Source organism: Procambarus clarkii, chromosome 8 (assembly GCF_040958095.1).
Source record: "Procambarus clarkii isolate CNS0578487 chromosome 8, FALCON_Pclarkii_2.0, whole genome shotgun sequence".
Taxonomy (NCBI): Eukaryota; Metazoa; Arthropoda; class Malacostraca; order Decapoda; family Cambaridae; genus Procambarus; species Procambarus clarkii.
This window is the reverse complement of record NC_091157.1, coordinates 45540764-45563250: the sequence shown is the minus strand read 5'-3', so window position 1 is coordinate 45563250 and position 22487 is coordinate 45540764. Positions and strand designations below refer to the sequence as shown.

At 44.5% G+C, this 22487-nt stretch overlaps 2 protein-coding genes across 6 annotated transcripts in view; both read right to left on the bottom strand.

Annotated features, from left to right (window-relative positions):
* The window catches only part of LOC123759650 (uncharacterized), a 117559-nt gene that overhangs the window by 39766 nt on the left and 55306 nt on the right, over positions 1–22487 (bottom strand). For 3 of the 5 annotated variants that reach the window (XM_069317825.1, XM_069317839.1, XM_069317833.1), the window contains 2 exons: positions 14506–14557; positions 6730–6928 (listed from right to left, as the gene is read on the bottom strand). In XM_069317825.1, the coding sequence (XP_069173926.1) occupies positions 6730–6755 (26 nt within the window). In that variant the 5' untranslated portion in view covers positions 6756–6928; positions 14506–14557. The remainder of the gene's footprint in view (positions 1–6729; positions 6929–14505; positions 14558–22487) is intronic. The other 2 variants (XM_069317845.1, XM_045744850.2) reach the window with 1 other exon arrangement.
* Positions 9480–21051, bottom strand: LOC138360982 (uncharacterized). Its single transcript, XM_069320469.1, has 3 exons — positions 20950–21051; positions 18433–18800; positions 9480–10044 (listed from the first exon to the last, which is right to left on the bottom strand). The coding sequence occupies exons 1-3, from the start codon at positions 21049–21051 to the stop codon at positions 9480–9482; spliced, it is 1035 nt and encodes a 344-aa protein (XP_069176570.1).

The window sequence follows — 22487 nt, the reverse complement described above, 5'->3', positions numbered from 1 at the left end:
ATCCTGACTCCTTCCCAGTGCTATATAGTCGTAATGGCTTGGCGCGTTCCCCTGGAAACTCTCTCCCTCTCTTCTCTCAGTCGTATAATACTTTTGTCTCATTCCCTTCTCTCAGTCCTTCAATTTCTCCTATTTCCTCTTTCTCTATATACTAGTTTATATTTCTAGCATCTATCCACCCATCGTTGTTCCCAGGCTCGCTCTGCACCTATTCTCGCGCCCTAAACATCTCGACTGTCCTCGCTACGAGACGTTTGGCAGGAGTCATTAAGCAGACTTGTGCTTGTCTGCTGCTGATGGCTCCAGCAGACCCAAGCTTTTTACTCCAATATAATGGTACACTAATCGCCTCACATCCGCTTGTATCTTAATTATTTTTATAAATTTGCTTTTAATTACGTTATTCGTCGGCTCATGTATGACGAATCTTTAATATTTTTGGGGGTACAATAAATTATGAGATCCGAGTCAGGATTAATAAAGCATTTACTCAATCATTAACGAAACCTATACATCTTTGTTTACTCGTGGCGGCTTTGTTTACATGTATTAAATGGCTAACGAGAATGACCAAAATGATTTTGGTCATGACCAAATCTTAACCCGGGGCTCTCTTGTGTTTGGAACTCCTAACCACTTGGGCTGGACGGTAGAGCGACGGTCTCGCTTCATGCAGGCCGGCGTTCAATTCAAGACCGCGTTAAGTGGTTGGGCACCATTCCTTCCCCTCGTCCCATCCCCAAATCCTTATCCTGACCCCTTCCCAGTGCTATATAGTCGTATTGGCTTGGCGTATTCTCCTCATAACGCCCTTCCCTTGTGGTTGAAAATACATGCCAGCCATTAATGCTTTAAGACAATTTTTAATCCTCGTAAAGCCTCTCTGTGGGACGGCCTGCCAAAGATATTACAAAATATAATAGTCAAATTATATACATATTTTCAATATATTGGTCTTTAAAAGAACATTAATGATCAGCCAGACTCTATACTTTCAATCATTTTGTTTCTCTTCGTTGTTCTTGGCATTGATTTTAGCTGTTGATCCTCCTTAGTTCCAGAAGGAGATGACTCCTCCTCTCTCATGCCCATCAGAAGGGCTCTTCTGAACCCCCCAGGCACTCTACCTCCCTCATGCCCATCAGAAGGGCTCTTCTAAACACCCCAGGCACTCTACCTCCCTCATGCCCATCAGAAGGGCTCTTCTGAACTCCCCAGGCACTCTACCTCCCTCATGCCCATCAGAAGGGCTCTTCTGAACTCCCCAGGCGCTCTACCTCCCTCATGCCCATCAGAAGGGCTCTTCTGAACACCCCAGGCACTCTACCTCTCTTAATGCCCATCAGAAGGATTCCTGTGCGCGTGACCTTGAACCTAATGACTCCCAGGAGCTCCACCTTGAACCCTATTCATAGCCTGACCCGATGGGGGTTGATCCTAATCTAACCTTTGAACCTTTTCTTTTCTTAAGAAAAGACACCCAAAAAAAGGAATAATTTACTTCCATCTCTCCTCTTCTCTGTCTGCTTTAGAAGGAAATGAGCATTTATTTATCTTGGATTCTACAGTTTAAAATGAATAAGCATTTTTCATCTTGAATTCTTCACAATTTAGAATGAATAAGCTTCTATTCATCTTAAATTCCTCCCAATTTAGAAGGAAAAAATGCTTCTTTTTATAATGAATTCTACATAATGGTGGTAGACAAGGATTCTTAAAACTCATGTTTTTTTTTGTAGTGTGTGTGTGTGTGTGTGTGTGTTTGTTTTGTTTCCTTGTTTCTCTGTCGGGTAATTTAGTGAAATATTTAGAATTACTGGCAATTTGTGATGTGGATAAGATTTTGTATCTACCTGAATCTGCTCAAAACGAGAGGGTGGGCTTGTGGAACATGGGTTTACCTCTACGGTACACCAGTCAGTTTATCTTTAGATACACCTGTCATACACCCTCCACACCTGCCCTCCACCACAGCCCTCCACCACAGCCTTCCACCACAGCCCTCCACCACAGCCCTCCACCACAGCCCTCCACCACTGCCTTCCACCACAGCCCTCCACCACAGCCCTCCACCCCTCCCCTCCACCCCTCCCCTCCACCCCTCCCCTCCACCACAGCCCTCCAGGGTACGGGCATGCGGGTCTTCAGTCAACGCTGCTCTCCACGACCTTATCTGTATTCCGAGCGTGTGTTGACTCCTGTGGTGGGCGCTCTGTTATTATCCTGCGTCACGCTGCCCTCCACCCCTTCCTCCTCCATGGTGCTGCCCTTCACTGCTGCCCTCCTGAATAGTGCTGTCCTCCACCTGCCCTCCTCCATGGTGCTGCCCTCCGCTGGTGCCCTCCACCCATCTCCTCATTCACATTAAGAAGTAAATAGTAAGCCAGTTCGACTGTAAATATAAATAAGTCCTGGGACATACCTTTTGTCCCAGCCTCAGCATAAGGAGCTGAGATATAAGGACAAGTTGTTGGGATATGGGGACAGGTAACTGGAATATAAGGACAAGGAGCTAGGATATGAAGGCTAGGATATAGGCTTCATATATCCTATAAAGAGGATATGAGAAGGAGGTCATGAGATATGAGGACAAGGATCTGGGACATATGATCAAGGAATTGGAATATGAAGCAAAGGATCAGATAAATGATGAAATATAAAAGCTCTGGGATAAGCAGATGCAAGTAACCTAACCTATCCATATAGAGCACTGCGGGATCGAGCATCGACCCTGTAAAAACGGCGAGACCCTTGTTCAAGAGAAGTTTTACATTAATATTTAATGTATTTGCATCCAACCAACTCATATGTATGTCTAACCTGCGCTTGAAACAATCAAGTGATGCCACGTTTATTTCAATACCCTTTTTTTTCAACAAATCAACAAACCTATTTCCAAACCAGTATTTACCCAGGCCTTTCTTAAATCTAAACTTGTACAATTTTAAACTATTTTGCATTTATGTATTTAATACCTAGAGGTAATGTTTTAAAGTAGTGAATTAAAATGTATTCCAGATTTTCCGGTGCTATAAATAGCGATAAAACGCGTAGTAGAGGATGGTGTTCCATCTATTAGAGGTTGGTGTTCTATCTATTAGTTGCAATTGAGCGAAAATACACAATTTCACAAGTAGTTGTTTATACAAATCCACAAGGGCCGTGACGAGGATTCGAACCTGCGTCCGAGAGCATCCCAGACGCTTGGGATCCACAAATCCCTTGTAGATTTATTCATTAGATGCATCACGCAATTGTGATTCCTATATATTAAGGCTTGTAATTTGTAAACAATAATTCAACTCAAGTAGGGTATTTTGGCCGTCTAAAACTACCTAACTGATGGTGCTCGCTCTTGCCTGTATGGCCTTCGGAGGCGGCTCTAAAAATTTGATTGAAAGGAAGTTTGTTTTCCTGGCCTGGTAACTTTTGCCTTCTGCGAAGCAATTAGCAATCCAAGGACGGGGACGGTGTAAGTTATTATGTGTCTAAATCACCCAATTACGTTGACTTACATGTATTTAATATCATACTCTTCTTTTAATACAATACTCGTGTATTTTTCCCCCCCTTGGTTGATGCCGCGAAAGAGGGGAATCATTATATTGTACGTAGCGCAGTGGGCTTCGTGTGTGTGGTTATTTCTTTAGACATAACGAGCTTGCATTCAAAGGTGCGCATTAGCGTATGTCTTTATGTTCTGTGTTCGTCTTGACATATATGTCTTTTGTGATGGATGGATCCATTTGCTTGTGCTTACACGCATCCGGTGTGTCTGTATAGTTATCTCGCATTGTATTTTACTTCTTTTCGTATTCGGTGTCCGAACGTTCGCTAGAGGTAATTAATGAACATTCGTTAGGATACATCTATTTTATATAATCATATTTACTCCAAAAGGATATATTTTTTTGTTTTACATTCATATTAGTTGTATTTTTTGCATTCCTTATCGATGTATTCGTGTGTATTTATACATTGATTCATATTGTTTGTCATGTTTATTTTAATTGCATTTATGAAAGTTTATTTTTATTTTTCGTTCAACTAAACATTTCTCTAAACATCTCGTCTGATGTTTAGAGAAATGTTTAGAGAAAATGTCTACAAAACTAAACCTCACGTCCCTGGAAGACAGAAGAGTAAGAGGAGACATGATAACCACCTACAAAATTCTCAGGGGAATTTACATCGTGTACAAAGACAAACTCTTCAGCACGAGTGGAACACGAACAAGGGAAGACAGGTGGAAACTTAGTACCCAAATGAGCCACAGAGACATTAGAAAGAACTTTTTCAGTGTCAGAGTAATTAACAAATGGAATGCATTAGGCAGTGATGTGGTGGAGGCTGACTCCATACACAGTTTCAAGTGTAGATATGATAGAGCCCAGTAGGCGCAGGAACCTGTACACCAGTTGATTGACAGTTGAGAGACGGGACCAAAGAGCTAGAGCTCAACCCCCTGCAAGCACAAATAGGTAAGTACATACATACATTACATACATTCGTAAGCCCTTACATAAATACACACGTACATACATATATACATACGTATACGTACCTCCACTAATAGATACACAGATTTTTATATACGATCAGAGTCTTATAATTACCCAGACAGGAGGAAACACCAGTATGAGAGCTCCATACGCCCCCACCACAGCTGCCTCTCTGGGGTACGCCCTCACCACAGCTGCCTCTCTGGCGTACGCCCTCACCACAGCTGCCTCTCTGGGGAACACTTCACGCATGCTGGGGAACCATTTACCAAGATTCCTCTACGGTCCCTGGTCACGCGGCCTTGAAACTCCCGCGGGAGGAAGTAAGCGCGGTAGAGGCATGAAGGGAAGGGGGAAGAGGTGGATGAAGAAGGGAGAGCAATTGGAGAACAGGAAAGGGTGTTGGTTACAAACAGGAAACTGGGGATCCGTAGGGCGGGTCAAATTCCCAATAATAACATGACTTGAGACCGTAAATGCTGAAGAGTAATTGTCATCTTTGTGGTGAGATCTCCTGCCTTCGTCAGTAGCTAGGGTGCCGCCCCGAGCCTCCCGCCCACTTTCATCAATAACCCGTAATTACACGAAGAGGAAACCTGGTGGCGTTTGTAATCACCTCCTGAAGGAAGGAAACTCACCTGTCTTCCAACACGCTTCCTTAGGTAGCAATCATCTCACTTGGAGCTTTAAATGATATGTAATTATCCCTCAACAAACAAACACCTGATGAGAGGCTAATTACTCCTCTACCTGTAGGAGGACACAAAGGCAAGAGGGTCATTACTGCCTCCTCCTGGAGGAGGAACAGTACAAAAAAAAAAAAATAGCTCATTGTCTCTCCGTAAAATTCGTAACCTAACCTAACCCTGTCTAGCCTCACCTAACCTAACCTAACCCTGTCTAGCCTCACCTAACCTAACCTAACCCTGTCTAGCCTCACCTAACCTAACCTAACCCTCTCTAGCCTCACCTAACCTAACCTAACCCTCTCTAGCCTCACCTAACCTAACCTAACCCTCTCTAGCCTAACCTAACCCTGTCTAGCCTCACCTAACCTAACCCTCTCTAGCCTAACCTAACCTAACCTAACCATCTCTAGCCTAACCTAACCTACCCTAGCCTCGCCTCGCCTCACGTAACCTAACCTAACCCTGTCTATCCTCACCTAACCTAACCAAAAAGGTAGGAACCCATGTAAACTATCGAGTCCAATGCATAGAAACGTAGACATCTCTGAACTGTTACTCTCCTTAATGCGTTGCATCTCTAATGTTGGTTACAATGTTGACCTGACCACACACTAAAAGGTGAAGGGACGACGACGTTTCGGTCCGTCCAGGACCATTCTCAAGTCGATTGTCACAATCAACTTGAGAATGGTCCAGGACGGACCGAAACGTCGTCGTCCCTTCACTTTCTAGTGTGTGGTTTGGTCAACATATTTCAGCCACGTTATTGTGACTCATCGTCCGTATTTGGTTACAATAACGTGCAAAAAAGCGACCTATTAGCTGAGGGGTGGGGGGGGGGGGGTTGTGAGGTTTCATACACGAGTATTTCTGACAGACTCATACGGTTAGCGAATATTTCAGTGATTCGTGTACATATCTTACCGTCTCATACAGAAAAAACATCAATTTTTTTCTTTGTGCATCATTTATTATCTAAAAGCTACATTACCTCTTCATTTATCACCTCTTCCTTTAGTATCTACTTCCTTCCGTTTCCATAACTGGTTTCACGTTTGTCTCATTTCGTTATCTGCAAGTTGTATTGTAAACGATTTATCCCATTTTCTTGTTATCTAATTTACGTATTGATAACTATTTTTTAGTTATCTCTCGGATAATGGGAAATATATTTACGTAATTAGTTATAAATAGTGTCTTTTCTCTATGTGGCTTTACAAGACCATTTTCACCTCTCATTGAAAACTTATATAAACAAATCAGTGTTATCCTAAATTTAAGATCATGAACTTCGTCAATATTTCCGGATCTGTGGTTGGCTTCTTAATTGTCTCTCTTTTGGTATTGGCATTACACGGGACGATGATTTCAAACTCTTAACGAAACTCTTAAAAATGGGACGATAGCTAGAGGCTCTTAATGCCTGGCGATAGATCTTACCGTCTAACGATAGAACCAGCCTCTTAATAAGACTCTTAATACGGGACGATAGATCTTACCTTTTAACTAATCTCCTAACACGGAACGATAGATCTTACCTTCTAACGAAGCCCTCCCAACCCATCCCGGATATGACCGCCTGCTCTCTGAAGACGGGCGGTGCTCTCCCACTAGTAATGCATAGTTCCAAATATCCGGTTGTAAATGTCCCAATTTTAGCGTGGGAGAATTTAGCACGGGCTGCAAGGTCGTTTAGCACGGGGCCTGTGAACCACCTCCCTCACGGTGAAGGACATCCTGGGCGAGCAGAGAAATTTGTGAGGAGAAAATTGCTGTTATAATTCTCTCAAAAGACTCGAAAGCTGTCATTATTCTCATGTATTTTGTAATAACTGGAAGACATTGTTAAATTTTGTCTCTCTTTGTTTTTCATTGCATTCAATTTTTTGTTTTTGTTTGTAAGATGCAGGATTTTTGTTTTAGATTTAATTATGTGAGTTAAAAGGCTTCTAATTTTGTGTTGCTATGGGTCTACATCAGTGTTGTTATGGGTCTACATCAGTGTTGTTATGGGTCTACATCAGTGTTGTTATGGGTCTACATCAGTGTTGTTATGGGTCTACATCAGTGTTGTTATGGGTCTACATCAGTGTTGTTATGGGTCTACATCAGTGTTGTTATGGGTCTACATCAGTGTTGTTATGGGTCTACATCAGTGTTGTTATGGGCGCAAACTGTTGTTACTAGGGGTCGACAACACCTTCCTCGCCGACTCCAGCACTAACTATCGTGGCTACCAGCATTCACATTGCACCATCAACTCATTTGTCTTGAAGCCTCACCCCAAATATCTCAGCATTTTAGATGCCTCTCTGATGTGAGCCGTGAACTCTAAGCTGCCCAATGACGCTTCATTATAATTCCCAACCATTTGAGCCATACACAACGCTGTCTAAGTCAAGGTTTTCCCAGTATTATACAATCTCCATACCTGGCTTTCTCAGTCACATGTTTAACCGGCCAAGCTTGCACAATTTCCTCAGTTGCTAGGACACGAGGTCTCATTATCTGAAGATTACTGGCCACGTATACAACAGTTATATTTTTTGATATACTACAGTGGCCTGGATAGGTGTTACGTAGTCACCTGGGTGAGGTATGCTACAGCCATGTGGCGAGATATAATGCTGTAGCCAGGCTAACTGAAATAAGGTTTTCAGACCAAGTATTCAAAAAGTTACCTGCATAGGTATACTCTAGGTACTTGGTAAGGTATTCTAATGGTATCCGGCTAGGTATGTTCTAATGGTATCCGGCTAGGTATGTTCTAATGTTATTTGGCTAGGTATACTCTAATGTTATCTGGCTAGGTATACTCTAATGTTATCCGGCTAGGTATACTCTAATGTTATCCGGCTAGGTATGCTCTAATGTTATCTGGCTAGGTATGCTCTAATGTTATATGGCCAGGTATGCTCAAGGTACCTGGCTAAGATATAATGTTATATAGCTAGGTCTAATAAAGTTACCTGGGTTAGGCATACTAAAGTTATCCTTCTAGGTATACTAAACTTCAGTTCTGAATATTGTCCAGTTGTAAACAAAACTTTTCTAGTCAATATACACCGAGAAGCTGGGTTCAACTCCCAGTCTATCTTCCCCAGAACGTAATGAACCCGCTATAATCTTAACTATAAGAGTATAGTTAAATATAACCATAAGATGTCGTTTAAAGACGACATCAGCATAACACAATCAAATCTTATGTATATATATATATATATATATATATATATATATATATATATATATATATATATATTTATATGGATAGGAGAAAATAATATTTGATGTAATATTTAATCTATTTAATGATAGATTAAATTAATATATATTTGATGAACCCCATTATAGGTAAATCACCAGTTATAACAGAAGTGTACCCTCATCTTGGCGCTGCTGTGCAGACCTTATGTCACAATAACTTGCTTGAACATCAGAAACAGTATCACAGACAATTTGACTTTCTCTTAGTCGTTAAGAACTCTGTGCTTCTTCGACTGTCTTCAACCCTGCTCAATTGAGGCCACTCTCATCACTCAGAATTGTATGTGTACTTTTGGGGACTGGGTGACCTGTCTGTCAACATGTCTTGGGAGCGTCTTGATGGCCGTGGGAGATCACAGGTGGTCGTGGGAAAATAGGAAGGGCCGTGGGAAATCTGTCAATCAATGTGGTTGACGTGAGCAAGGCGTTTGAGTAGAGGTGTGGGGAGAGAGAGGGAGGAGGAACGGTAACAAGGAGTATGTGACGGTAACCAGTGAAAAGGGACGGTAATGAGGGGAGGGACTTGTGAGATATGGAAGCGAACAGAGGAAGTAGCGTGAGCCGATAGCCATAGGAATGAGACGATAGCCACGGGAAGGAGCGATAGGGACACGAGCCGGCAAGGTTGCATGACGTTGCATTCGCTGATACTAGCGGACAACAATGTGCAACTACATAATATTTTATCAACAACATCAGGTACAATGCAACATGCTAATCAACATAAAAATTCCCCTTGATTTAAACAATTAAATAGCCATATAGAGCACCGAGTCTCAACCTTCTTGTAGAAACGAGTAAATCAAATCAATTCCTAACAAAGAAAAAAAAATTATCGAATTCGTTAGGTAAAGTAGTTAAGAGTAGTAAGTGCTAAGCCAGTATGATAGCGAACTCGTAAAAAACATATAGTCAGTGTATATCCTGGGATATCCCAAGACTGTTGTTATGCAGCCTTGGCTATTGGGATGAGCTGTGTGCTGGTGTGGATCCAACTGAAGAGGCATTGTTCGCTGCAAACTTACGGTTGGCTAAACCATAAACTGGTTGGTTGCAGGCGACTGCGGTTGAAGATACAGCATGAAGATACAGTGGAAGATACAGCATCCATACTTGAAGATACAGTATCCATGCTTGAAGATACAGTATCCATGCCTGAAGATACAGTGGAAGATACAGCATCCATACTTGAAGATACAGTAGCCATGCTTGAAGATACATTATCCATGCTTGAAGATACAGTATCCATGCTTGAAGATACAGTATCCATGCGGATACAGCAAAGTTGCCAGACTTTGCATCGTAACTTGATACTAATCCTTAGCGTTAATATTTCAAGACACATGCCTTGCTCAGTCTTGCCATTGTAACGAAGCAGCTTCGAGGTGGCATTTGCCACTACAACACACGGACCTACCAGCTGCCACGGACCTTGCCATAGCGGCCACGCCTGAATAACGACCACGTATCCGTGGCCAGGCAGCTCCTTGCCATTAAGGCCACTGAAGCGTGCTGTAAGCTTCTCTGCTCCAGCCAGCAGGATGTCCCCTAGACCCGTCTTGCTGGAGGCTGTGCAACCCGTCCTCCTAAGGTGCCCCAACGTCAAGAAACAGTCGTACTAAAGTGCCCTTATCCTAACCTACCAGAGGACCCAAAACAGAAAACGGGACAGTATGCCAATTTTGCGAGTCGCTACCATTTTGTAGAACTAAATTATCTTATAAAACAAATATGTATTCAGGAAGAAAATGTGAAATTTCATGTCATTGTATTTTGAAAATTTATAGTTAGTTTCGTTCATTTATTATGCACCCCATACCCATCTTGTGGGCGGTAGTGGAAAGGGTTACAGAGGCACATAATGGGCTCAGGGACTGAACCCCACAATTCATTTAGCTAAGCAAGTTACAATCTTGATGAGCTAGTTACAAAATTCAATAGACATCGTCACATCAACAATGGGTTCGAGATCGACCACAAGTACAGTTTGTAAATTTAGCAACTGACATATGTGGAGAGCTAGTGTCACAATTGAAATATTTGTCCTGCACACCGCCCCCCATCCAGTGGGCAGCGGTGGATAGGTTACACCGCCCCCCATCCAGTGGGCAGCGGTGGATAGGTTACAATCACTTAGTTACTACCTACAGTTAGCGAACTGGGGATAAATTCATATACAATATGTGACTGCAAGCAGGCGAATGTCTTGGGAGTAACCGGAGCAAGTTATAAAGCCAGTGACTGGAGTGAGTGTCAGAGTGACCAATGAATGTGACGTTGAGAAGTGTCAAGTAACAAAGGACACTGACTTCGAGGAGTGTCACTTCCTAGTCACCAGAGACACTGTCTCAGTTTGTTTTCCCAGTCGACCGTGAGCGAGTGAGTGTGTGTGTGTGTGTGTGTGTGTGTGTGAGTGTGTGTGTGTGTGTGAGTGTGTGTGAGTGAGTGTGTGTGTGTGTGTGTGTGTGTGTGTGTGTGTGTGTGTGTGTGTGTGTGTGTGTGTGTGTGTCTATCTCTTTTTACAATTTTTGTTTCGGTTAGTGCCCAACCTGTTTGTAGTAAAAGATAATTGGTTTACAAATGTTTAGCCAAATGAGGAAAACCTGCCTTCCTAACTCACTCAATTTGCGGTTATTAATCTTCACGCTTGGGTGAGTTGACTCTTAAATGCTTTCTAGACTTAGAGTGGAAATGGGCATCTTGCCTTTATTGGCGACTAAATTAAATATTTCTTGAACAAATAATATTGTGAGTGACTTCAACGCGCAAGGAAGATGTAATCCAAGCGAACTGAACACGTGATAAGCTTAAAAGTAAGCGATCAGTTAATGCCAACTACATCTTCACTATGCACTAACCCGAACGAATTGTGGTTAACAAGAATCTGGAATTCTTGTTAACCACAATTTGCAGACCTGAAAGCTGCAGTATTAAAAGCTATGGCAACTTTTATAATAATAATTTATTTGTATGGTCAGCACAGTAAGCGGACCAGCCAATGTGATGTAGTCATTGCGGTAATTCGCCTTGGCTATAGACACATCTGGCAGGTTAGTGAGGCTGAGCCACTACCAGAATATTCAGATTGTAAACTCTGTGACAAACCTTTGTGACATTCACTTGAACACTATTTTGTTGAATGTGAAACCGTAAAAGATTTTAGACCTCCTGGCCTATTGTACCACCAACTGTTTAACTATTTCATTGAATCTGGTGTCCTGGACGACATCCTAACAATTTATAAAAAAATTGATTGTCCATTTTAAAGAATGAAGAACAATTGTATTTATATTATTTTTAAGCAGTATCACTTATGAATCCATCCCTGCCCTTGTGTGGCAGTGCACAATAGAAAGTTGTATTTACATATTCGTACATTGAAATGTGTATACAATCTAATGTTGTTGATTGTAACCATGATATATATGTGCTTCAGCCTATAGTTTAGCCCTATTGTCTTGTATATGACCCTCTGTCCTGTGTGACAGTGAATACCAGCCTTATCCTCACTCTAATAAGACCCAATTGAATTCCTCAGATTAGGCAAAATTGTAATTAATTTTTACCAATAAAGATCTTAACAATAATAATATAATGGACGTTCTCTTACTTAAGAGTCTTTCAACCATCCCTATTACGATATTTGCTTCCTCTTGAGAAGAACAATAGACCCATTTTTTTTATCTTCATACATGTTACAGTGGAATAATTTGCATGTACCGAAGGTGCTCAGCCGTTAGACGGGGAGTTAACTTTACAGTGCTCTGATTCTAATTAAAAATAAAAACAATCTGGTTGTTTAACTAACGTTGCAAAAATTGCCTCAGTAAATGTTGGTCTGTTGACACTTGTTTGCTGTTGCAGATGAGAGAGCTAGAGAGGAGAGCTACTGACCCTGGGTGTAGGGGAGGGCTATACTGACCCGGGGTGTAGGGGAGGGCTATACTGACCCCGGGTGTAGGGGAGGGCTATACTGACCCGGGGTTTAGGGGAGGGCTACTGACTCGGGGTGTAGGGGAGGGCTATACTGACCCGGGGTGTAGGGGAGGGCTATACTGACCCCGGGTGTAGGGGAGGGCTATACTGACTCGGGGTGTAGGGGAGGGCTATACTGACCCGGGGTGTAGGGGAGGGCTACTGACCCAAGGTGTAGGGGAGGGCTATACTGACCCGGGGTTTAGGGGAGGAGAACAACTGACAACGTCTATCATTCTGCTGATGCTATTGCATTACCTTTGGTTTAGGGTTCATAATTTATGCTACACACACACACACACAAACACACACACACACACACACACACACACACACACACACACACACACACACACACACACAAACACACACACACACACACACACACACACACACACACACACACACACACAAACACACACACACACACACACACACACACACACACACACACACACACACACACACACACAAACACACACACACACACACACACACACACACACACACACACACACACACACAAACACACACACACACATGGGGTCTGATAGCTGAGCGAACAGCGCGCAAGACTCTTAAATCTGTGGCCCGGGTTCGATTCCCGGACCAGACAGAAACAAATGGGCAAAGTTTCTTTCATCCTAATGCTCCTGTTACCTAGAAGTAAATGGGTACCTGGAAGTTAGACAGCTGTTACGGAGCTGCGTCCTAGGGGGTTGTGTGTGTGTGGGAAAAATAGTTAGTAGTTAGTTACAGTTGATTGACAGTTGAGAGGCGGGCCGAAAGAGCAGAACTCAACCCCCGCAAGAACAACTAAGTGAATACAACTCGGTGACTACACACACCGGACCCAGGCACTAAGAGGAGACTTACCTCAGCATAAAGACAATGTTAGCCCCCTCAAAAGAAAATACTGCGCTGCCCAAAGTCAGCGAGAACACATTATTGGTTCAGCAGTTGTCTGAAGCCAAATGACTGACATAACCGGCTTTAGTGCGTTCTTCGTCGCCAGCGGAGTGTTTCACAACGCACTGCTGGGCCAGGCCATAGGCCCTTCTCCATACTTTCATGGCGTGAAACAATACCATAACCTGAACAAATCCACATCGCCCTCACGTGGCGATGTCTGTGAGGGGACTCTTGCGATGTCAGTGAGGGGACTCTTGCGATGTCTCTGAGGGGACTTGCGACGTCTCTGAGGGGACTCTTGCGATGTCTGTGAGGGGACTCTTGCGATGTCAGTGAGGGGACTCTTGCGATGTCAGTGAGGGGACTCTTGCGATGTCTCTGAGGGGACTTGCGACGTCTCTGAGGGGACTCTTGCGATGTCTCTGAGGGGACTCTTGCGATGTCAGTGAGGGGACTCTTGCGATGTCAGTGAGGGGACTCTTGCGATGTCAGTGAGGGGACTCTTGCGATGTCAGTGAGGGGACTCTTGCGATGTCAGTGAGGGGACTCTTGCGATGTCAGTGAGGGGACTCTTGCGATGTCAGTGAGGGGACTCTTGCGATGTCAGTGAGGGGACTCTTGCGATGTCAGTGAGGGGACTCTTGCGATGTCAGTGAGGGGACTCTTGCGATGTCAGTGAGGGGACTCTTGCGATGTCTGTGAGGGGACTCTTGCGATGTCTGTGAGGGGACTCTTGCGATGTCTGTGAGGGGACTCTTGCGATGTCTGTGAGGGGACTCTTGCGATGTCTGTGAGGGGACTCTTGCGATGTCTGTGAGGGGACTCTTGCGATGTGTCTGAGGGACTAGTTTTGTGTGTGTGTGATGTTCTGATTTATGTTACATTCATCAAGGAATGGTTTTAAGTCTGCAGTGATGTTCTTGGATTATATTTAATTCATCTGTCTCAGACCCAATTAAGTTGTCAATTATTTTGGAATTACAGTTATCCAATCATCTGGACTCGTTATACACTACGATAAAATTAAATAAACTCATCAACCCGGAGGAAAAATATACAAAATACAGTCACAAAATACTAAAAAAATCAATATATTCGTTACAATGAAGTCTAATGGCCTGGTTAGGTCATTGAAGGATGAACAAGTAACGTTTACCTACTTGTCTTGTGTCTTCTCCTTGCCCCAAGATAACGAGCGCCGTTCCACGATTTCTGGAAGACAGAGAGATAATAATCGCTATATAATCATCATATAAAATAGATTCAGCACTATCGCGAGTGTCAGGGGAAGTGGCCTTAGATATTCTGGACCAATTGTGGCTTGGCTGAAACTGGCGCCCCCCCCCCCTTGTGTTATTGTAGCTGCTGCTGCTGTTTATCGTGATAACAGTAGCCCTGCTACTGTTAAAGCAACAGCCCCGCTACTGTTATGTTGATAGCAGCAACAGCCCTGCTCCTGTTACGTTGATAGCAGCAATAGCCCTGCTCCTGTTACGTTGATAGCAGCAATAGCCCTGCTACTGTTATGTTGATAGCAGCAACAGCCCTGCTACTGTTATGTTGATAGCAGCAACAGCCCTGCTCCTGTTATGTTGATAGCAGCAATAGCCCTGCTCCTGTTACGTTGATAGCAGCAATAGCCCTGCTACTGCTATGTTGATAGCAGCAACAGCCCTGCTACTGTTATGTTGATAGCAGCAACAGCCCTGCTCCTGTTATGTTGATAGCAGCAATAGCCCTGCTACTGTTACGTTGATAGCAGCAATAGCCCTGCTACTGTTATGTTCATAGCAGCATCAGCCCTGCTACTGTTATGTTGATAGCAGCAACAGCCCTGCTACTGTTATCATGATAATAACAACAGCCCCGCTCCTGTTATGTTGATAGCAGCAATAGCACACATTATCACCAGTTTAAAACAATTGTGCCACATATTTCCAACATAACACAAACTATTACTTAATCTCAGCAAAGAGGCAACAGAGGCAGCACTTACGAACCTCTACATCGTTTCTCAATCTTTGGCGGCTTTGGTTACATTTATTAAACAGTTTACAAGCATGAAAACTTCCCAATCAACTGTTATTATTGTTATAAACAGCCTCCTGGTGCTTCGGAGCTCATTAACTCTTTAATAATTGTAAACAAAGCCGCCAAAGAGTGAGAAAAGATGTACAGGTTCGTAAGTGCTTGCGTAACTGCTTCGTGAATCTGGCCCCAGGATGTGACATCACTCTAACCTGCATATGAATTATGCATGATAAATCATACAAGAATGATAACTCATATTTCCTCAGCACTATGTCGAATGATGACTCACAGGTTCCTTTTGACCATGTCGTAGCTCAGTCGATTAAGGCAGCGTCTGGGATGCTCTCAGACGCAGGTTCGAATCCTCGTCACGGCCCTTGTGGATTTGTTCATTTACAGTTGAGGAAGTCCATGGGCAGTACCAGGTGAGGTGCCCTGTGTTGCTGAACCGTGTAGTGGTGACTGACAGGTGGGAAGATTCGTGATGTTGAGTCAAGTAGTGATTGACAGGTGAGGAATCCAACGTGTCTCGCCCTGCGAGGATTCTACCTCATATAAAGAGTGTTTGATCTTGACGCTCTCAGTGAAGGGCAGAAATGTCTCAATTATTTACTCTTTTTTTTAAATGATAAATGACTCATTTATCATTTGAAAAACGAAACTCAGAGATATGAATAATTATTCAATGAGCAAAGACTTGTGTGTGTGTGTTTGCTGTAGAAGGCTACTGGCGTAACTACACGTCCTCGTGGCTGCTAATTGGCATTTTACAACCAAGGGGATTGACTGTTCTGTACACGTAAAAACACTCATAACACAATACAAATAGAGCCGAAGTTCAACCCCCGCAAGCACAAATAGGCGAATACATATACACACACACACACACATACATACACACACACACACACACACACATACACAATACACAACACACATGTATAGTACAGTGTCACGTGCGTAACTAGTACAATCACTGGCCAGGACGGAAGGTACACTGTGTTCAACACATCTCGTCCAGAACTCATCATCGTCGTGGACCATCACCTCAACACATCATCACGTTAAGCATGACCATCGTCCAGCAACAAACAAACACTAAAATACAATAACATACAGCATGCTGGCAGACGTCACCGAATAATCAGATTTAGCGAATTAGACAAAAATAAACTGTGCAGTAACAAAATACTTTTGTTGTGAACATTGTAATAAAAAACTGTACAAGCTAATGTAACCCACCACAGACGAGCCTTTGAGATTGTCAGTCTTTTTCCACCAGGGGATTTGTTTGACGGGAAAAAATTTAAGCCAGTCTGAAAGCCTGGGTGGGGACAATGGGGGTTCGAGACCCGCTCTCTGGGGTTCTCCCACGCCTCAGTAGCTTCCAGCAACCAGTTCACATGTGACAAGTCATCTTTTAAGTGTTTTCCTTTCTTTCAAAAGCGGTGCAGGTTAACACCCAAGCCAAGTGTCCCCGTTGCGCGAGGGATTACTCGGCCCTGGAGTAGGAGCTCCTGAAGGATGCTTCTAGCGAAAGAAGAATCATTAGGGGGGAAAACGCCAAGTCATTACGACTTTATAGCACTTGGAAGGGGTCAGGATAAGAATTTGGGATGGGACGGGGGAAAGGAATGGTGGCCTAATCACTTGGGCGATTGGGGATTGAACGCCGACCTGCACGAAGCAAGACCGTCGTTCTACCGTCCAGCCCAAGTGGTTGGGCATGCTTCCAGCGAGTAACAACTGGTTTTTGTTCCTCATGAGAAACTCACGAGCAATGAGCATGTTATTCACTGCCACTTCAGGACAAACTTTCAATCACCGAGTCGAACTCCTGGATTCATTCACAACTATACCGAAGTTTACAGTCACAAAATCCTTAATATTTTGTCACGAGATACATGAACAAATTGCAAGTAAAACACGGACTTGATCTCAGTTTTGTGTAATTTTTCTTTCCTGCTTGACCAGACCAGAGTTCAGATCCGTCAAGGGAAATTTACGTGAAAATGTCTTAACAGAGAGGAAAGAGAAGAGGGAAAGAGAGAAGAGAGAGAGAAGTGGAAATAAAATAACGGAGAAGACACAGAAGACAAAGAAGAATGAGGAGAGGAAACCAACTCTTAGGCTCGAACAATATTACACAATAGCAATTCCACAAAATTTTGTATCTTATTTTGGTTAGGTAAAATTAGGCTACGTTAGATTAGCTTAAGTTAGGAGAGGATAAGATCGCTTAGATGAGTTGAGTTGACATGGGTTGAGCCCGGTCGAGTTGCGCCGGGTCGAGTCGGGTCGGGTCGAGTCGGGTTGGGTTAGATTGGATTGGATTAGGTTTACTTCAAGAGTAACGATGACGGAGAATGGCGAAAATTATCTCGGGGGTCTTAGAGCCTACTCGCTACCTCCTCTGACGCTGACGCACCACCGTCTTTGATGGATTGGAATACCTTCTAAAGCTGAGGCAACGCTGTCTTGGAGGGTGGGAAGCCCTCTGCCACTACAACAACACCGTCTAGGAGGGGTGGGAAGCCCTCTGCCACTACAACAACACCGTCTAGGAGGGGTGGGAAGCCCTCTGCCACTACAACAACACCGTCTAGGAGGGTGGGAAGCCCTCTGCCACTACAACAACACCGTCTAGGAGGGGTGGGAAGCCCTCTGCCACTACAACAACACCGTCTAGGAGGGGTGGGAAGCCCTCTGCCACTACAACAACACCGTCTAGGAGGGTGGGAAGCCCTCTGCCACTACAACAACACCGTCTAGGAGGGTGGGAAGCCCTCTGCCACTACAACAACACCGTCTAGGAGGGGTGGGAAGCCCTCTGCCACTACAACAACACCGTCTAGGAGGGGTGGGAAGCCCTCTGCCACTACAACAACACCGTCTAGGAGGGGTGGGAAGCCCTCTGCCACTACAACAACACCATCTAGGAGGGGTGGGAAGCCCTCTGCCACTAGAGTAACTAAAGAGCTTTACGCCCGATGTTTCTACAGTCAATGAACTCTTGTTTTTTGTCTTCCTCGGTTGGGTGAGCTCTCTTATATTACCTGGGTACTGCATCTTGTGTTACTGTTGCAGCTGCTGCTGGTGCTACTGTTGAAGCTGCTGGTGCTACTGATGAAGCTGCTGGTATTACTGTTGCTGCTGCTACTGTTGAAGCTGCTGCTGGTGTTACTGTTGCTGCTGCTGTTGTTGTTACTGCTGCTGATAAAGCTGTTGTGCTGCTGCTGCTGGTGTTACTGTTGCAGCTGCTGCTGGTGCTACTGTTGAAGCTGCTGGTATTACTGTTGCTGCTGCTGCTGCTACTGTTGAAGCTGCTGCTGGTATTACTGTTGCAGCTGCTGCTGGTGTTACTGTTGCTGCTGTTGTTGTTGTTACTGCTGCTGATAAAGCTGTTGTGCTGCTGCTGCTGCTGCTACTACCAGTACAACGATGACTATTGCTAATGAGAGCAATAACAATGACGAATGAACATAGCATTAGAGATACATAAAAGCATTGACAACTTATATATAAAAAAAAGCTTTTTACACTAAACTATCCTCAAAATAATTGTCCTTTTGTATCTTCCCGAAATGATTGATGGTTGAATTGAACAGTAGAGAACTCAACTTTCACTTTAAGTCTAATTTCACGTTGGTGTACTTTCCGTCCCTGCTGCGCGTAAGTCCCTGCTGGGTAAGTTACTGCTGCGCGTAAGTCCCTGCTGGGGGAGTTACTGCTGCGCATAAGTCCCTGCTGGGTAAGTTACTGCTGCGCGTAAGTCCCTGCTGGGTAAGTTACTGCTGCGCGTAAGTCCCTGCTGGGTAAGTTACTGCTGCGCGTAAGTCCCTGCTGGGTAAGTTACTGCTGCGCGTAAGTCCCTGCTGGGTAAGTTACTGCTGCGCGTAAGTCCCTGCTGGGTAAGTTACTGCTGCGCGTAAGTCCCTGCTGGGTAAGTTACTGCTGCGCGTAAGTCCCTGCTGGGGGAGTTACTGCTGCGCGTAAGTCCCTGCTGGGGGAGTTACTGCTGCGCGTAAGTCCCTGCTGGGTAAGTTACTGCTGCGCGTAAGTCCCTGCTGGGTAAGTTACTGCTGCGCGTAAGTCCCTGCTGGGTAAGTTACTGCTGCGCGTAAGTCCCTGCTGGGGGAGTTACTGCTGCGCGTAAGTCCCTGCTGGGGGAGTTACTGCTGCGCGTAAGTCCCTGCTGGGTAAGTTACTGCTGCGCGCAAGTCCCTGCTGGGGGAGTTACTGCTGCGCGTAAGTCCCTGCTGGGGGAGTTACTGCTGCGTAAGTCCCTGCTGGGGGAGTTACTGCTGCGTAAGTCCCTGCTGGGGAAGTTACTGCTGCGTAAGTCCCTGCTGGGGGAGTTACTGCTGCGTAAGTCCCTGCTGGGGAAGTTACTGCTGCGTAAGTCCCTGCTGGGGGAGTTACTGCTGCGTAAGTCCCTGCTGGGGAAGTTACTGCTGCGTAAGTCCCTGCTGGGGGAGTTACTGCTGCGTAAGTCCCTGCTGGGGGAGTTACTGCTGCGTAAGTCCCTGCTGGGGGAGTTACTGCTGCGTAAGTCCCTGCTGGGGAAGTTACTGCTGCGTAAGTCCCTGCTGGGGGAGTTACTGCTGCGTAAGTCCCTGCTGGGGGAGTTACTGCTGCGTAAGTCCCTGCTGGGGGAGTTACTGCTGCGTAAGTCCCTGCTGGGGGAGTTACTGCTGCGCATAAGTCCCTGCTGGGGGAGTTACTGCTGCGTAAGTCCCTACTGGGGGAGTTACTGCTGCGTAAGTCCCTGCTGGGGGAGTTACTGCTGCGTAAGTCCCTGCTGGGGGAGTTACTGCTGCGTAAGTCCCTGCTGGGGGAGTTACTGCTGCGCGTAAGTCCCTGCTGGGGGAGTTACTGCTGCGTAAGTCCCTGCTGGGGAAGTTACTGCTGCGTAAGTCCCTGCTGGGGGAGTTACTGCTGCGTAAGTCCCTGCTGGGGAAGTTACTGCTGCGTAAGTCCCTGCTGGGGGAGTTACTGCTGCGTAAGTCCCTGCTGGGGAAGTTACTGCTGCGTAAGTCCCTGCTGGGGGAGTTACTGCTGCGTAAGTCCCTGCTGGGGGAGTTACTGCTGCGTAAGTCCCTGCTGGGGAAGTTACTGCTGCGTAAGTCCCTGCTGGGGAAGTTACTGCTGCGTAAGTCCCTGCTGGGGGAGTTACTGCTGCGTAAGTCCCTGCTGGGGGAGTTACTGCTGCGTAAGTCCCTGCTGGGGGGAGTTACTGCTGCGTAAGTCCCTGCTGGGGGGAGTTACTGCTGCGTAAGTCCCTGCTGGGGGGAGTTACTGCTGCGTAAGTCCCTGCTGGGGGAGTTACTGCTGCGTAAGTCCCTGCTGGGGGAGTTACTGCTGCGCGTAAGTCCCTGCTGGGGGAGTTACTGCTGCGCGTAAGTCCCTGCTGGGGGAGTTACTGCTGCGTAAGTCCCTGCTGGGGGAGTTACTGCTGCGTAAGTCCCTGCTGGGGGAGTTACTGCTGCGTAAGTCCCTGCTGGGGGAGTTACTGCTGCGTAAGTCCCTGCTGGGGGAGTTACTGCTGCGTAAGTCCCTGCTGGGGGAGTTACTGTTGGGGAAGTTACTGTTGGGGAAGTTACTGCTGGGGAAGTTACTGTTGGGGAAGTCAAGCTACTGGCGTCCATGGAGACCTGACAGGAGAGGAACGACATGATGGCTATTACATTCTGCCACTGTCTATACGTCTAGGTACTCCTCCAGCTCATATGGGGGTCAGTGGGGATTATTGATTGTCAATGATCAGACTATAGTCATTATCTCGTAGCGTTGCAAACATGTGGGTCATTTTATGTGGGATTATGAACAGGTAATGTTGGTGGTATGTTGTACGCGCTTTCTGTACTCATCTCTTGTAGTTTCTGTACTCATGTCTTGTAGTCTCTGTACTCGTCTCTGGTATTGTCAATCCACATCTTAAGTCACTCTCACCCGCTCTATTATTTATCTTATTTCGTCAAGTTTCTCAAACTCATCTCATCCAGTACCTGTACACACAATGGAGTATCTAAAAGTATCTATTTACTTTTATCTATTTACTATCTAAAGTATCTATTTACTGTATCTATTTAAAAAGCATCTATTTACTTTTAAAAGTATCTGAAGTATCTATTTTCAGAACCTATGAAGTTAATCATAGGTTCTGAAAATAGCCAGAACCTGTGATTAACATTTTTGGAATTACAAATTACAATTTTGTTGACTGTAACTTAATTTTAAATTCTTTCGTTATTGGGTATAAATTTGAATGAATTATCCCAAAGCATCAGTCACGAATTATCAGACAAATCTTATAAAGATATAGTTTAAGTTTTAGAAAGTTGATAAGATATTAGCAATTTTGCAAGTAATTTAGTTTTCTAGATGTAAGTGTTTCCCATTAGGCGTGAGTAATGTTGAAAGTGTTATGAGCTTTGAATTTGATTTTGAAGATTCTGATTACTTTTAGGGGCTTTTAAGATCTCCCTGATGGATTATTTGATGTATTTTAGGTAATTTATTAAGACACACACACACACACACACACACACAGGAGGGTTCGGTGGGACTGGGGGCAGATAAAGGGGGGAAAGCAGTAGGGAATAAAGGGAGTTAGAGAAAGATAAGAGAGTGTGTTCCTTTGTATCTGCGAGATTTACTGAGGCATAGATTAGATTTACTAAGCATACATTACCTAAAATACATCAAATAATCTACTATGAATGTCCTCAATTGTCATTTTGTGATCGAACATTTCCTTATTGCAATAATAATAATTATTATTTTTATTATTTTTATTATTATTATTATTATTATTATTATTATTATTATGTCCCTTTTGGTAATCAATAATGTCTTTAACATTACCCTGAGAGAGGACTTTATTATGTATATTTCACATGAACCTTATGTGTCTGCCCTTGGTTCTTGGTCAATGGTGGTTTGTGACTAGTCTCTCCTTGTTAAGGTGTGAGGCGTGAGGCGTGAGACAAGCCGTGTGTGATGAAGACAAGGCTCCCAGCGGTCACTACCACATTGTTGATCTGGTTACGTCCCTGGCTCTTGCTTCATGGTTCTCACTTGTTCACACACAACCATTATACCGCTTCAT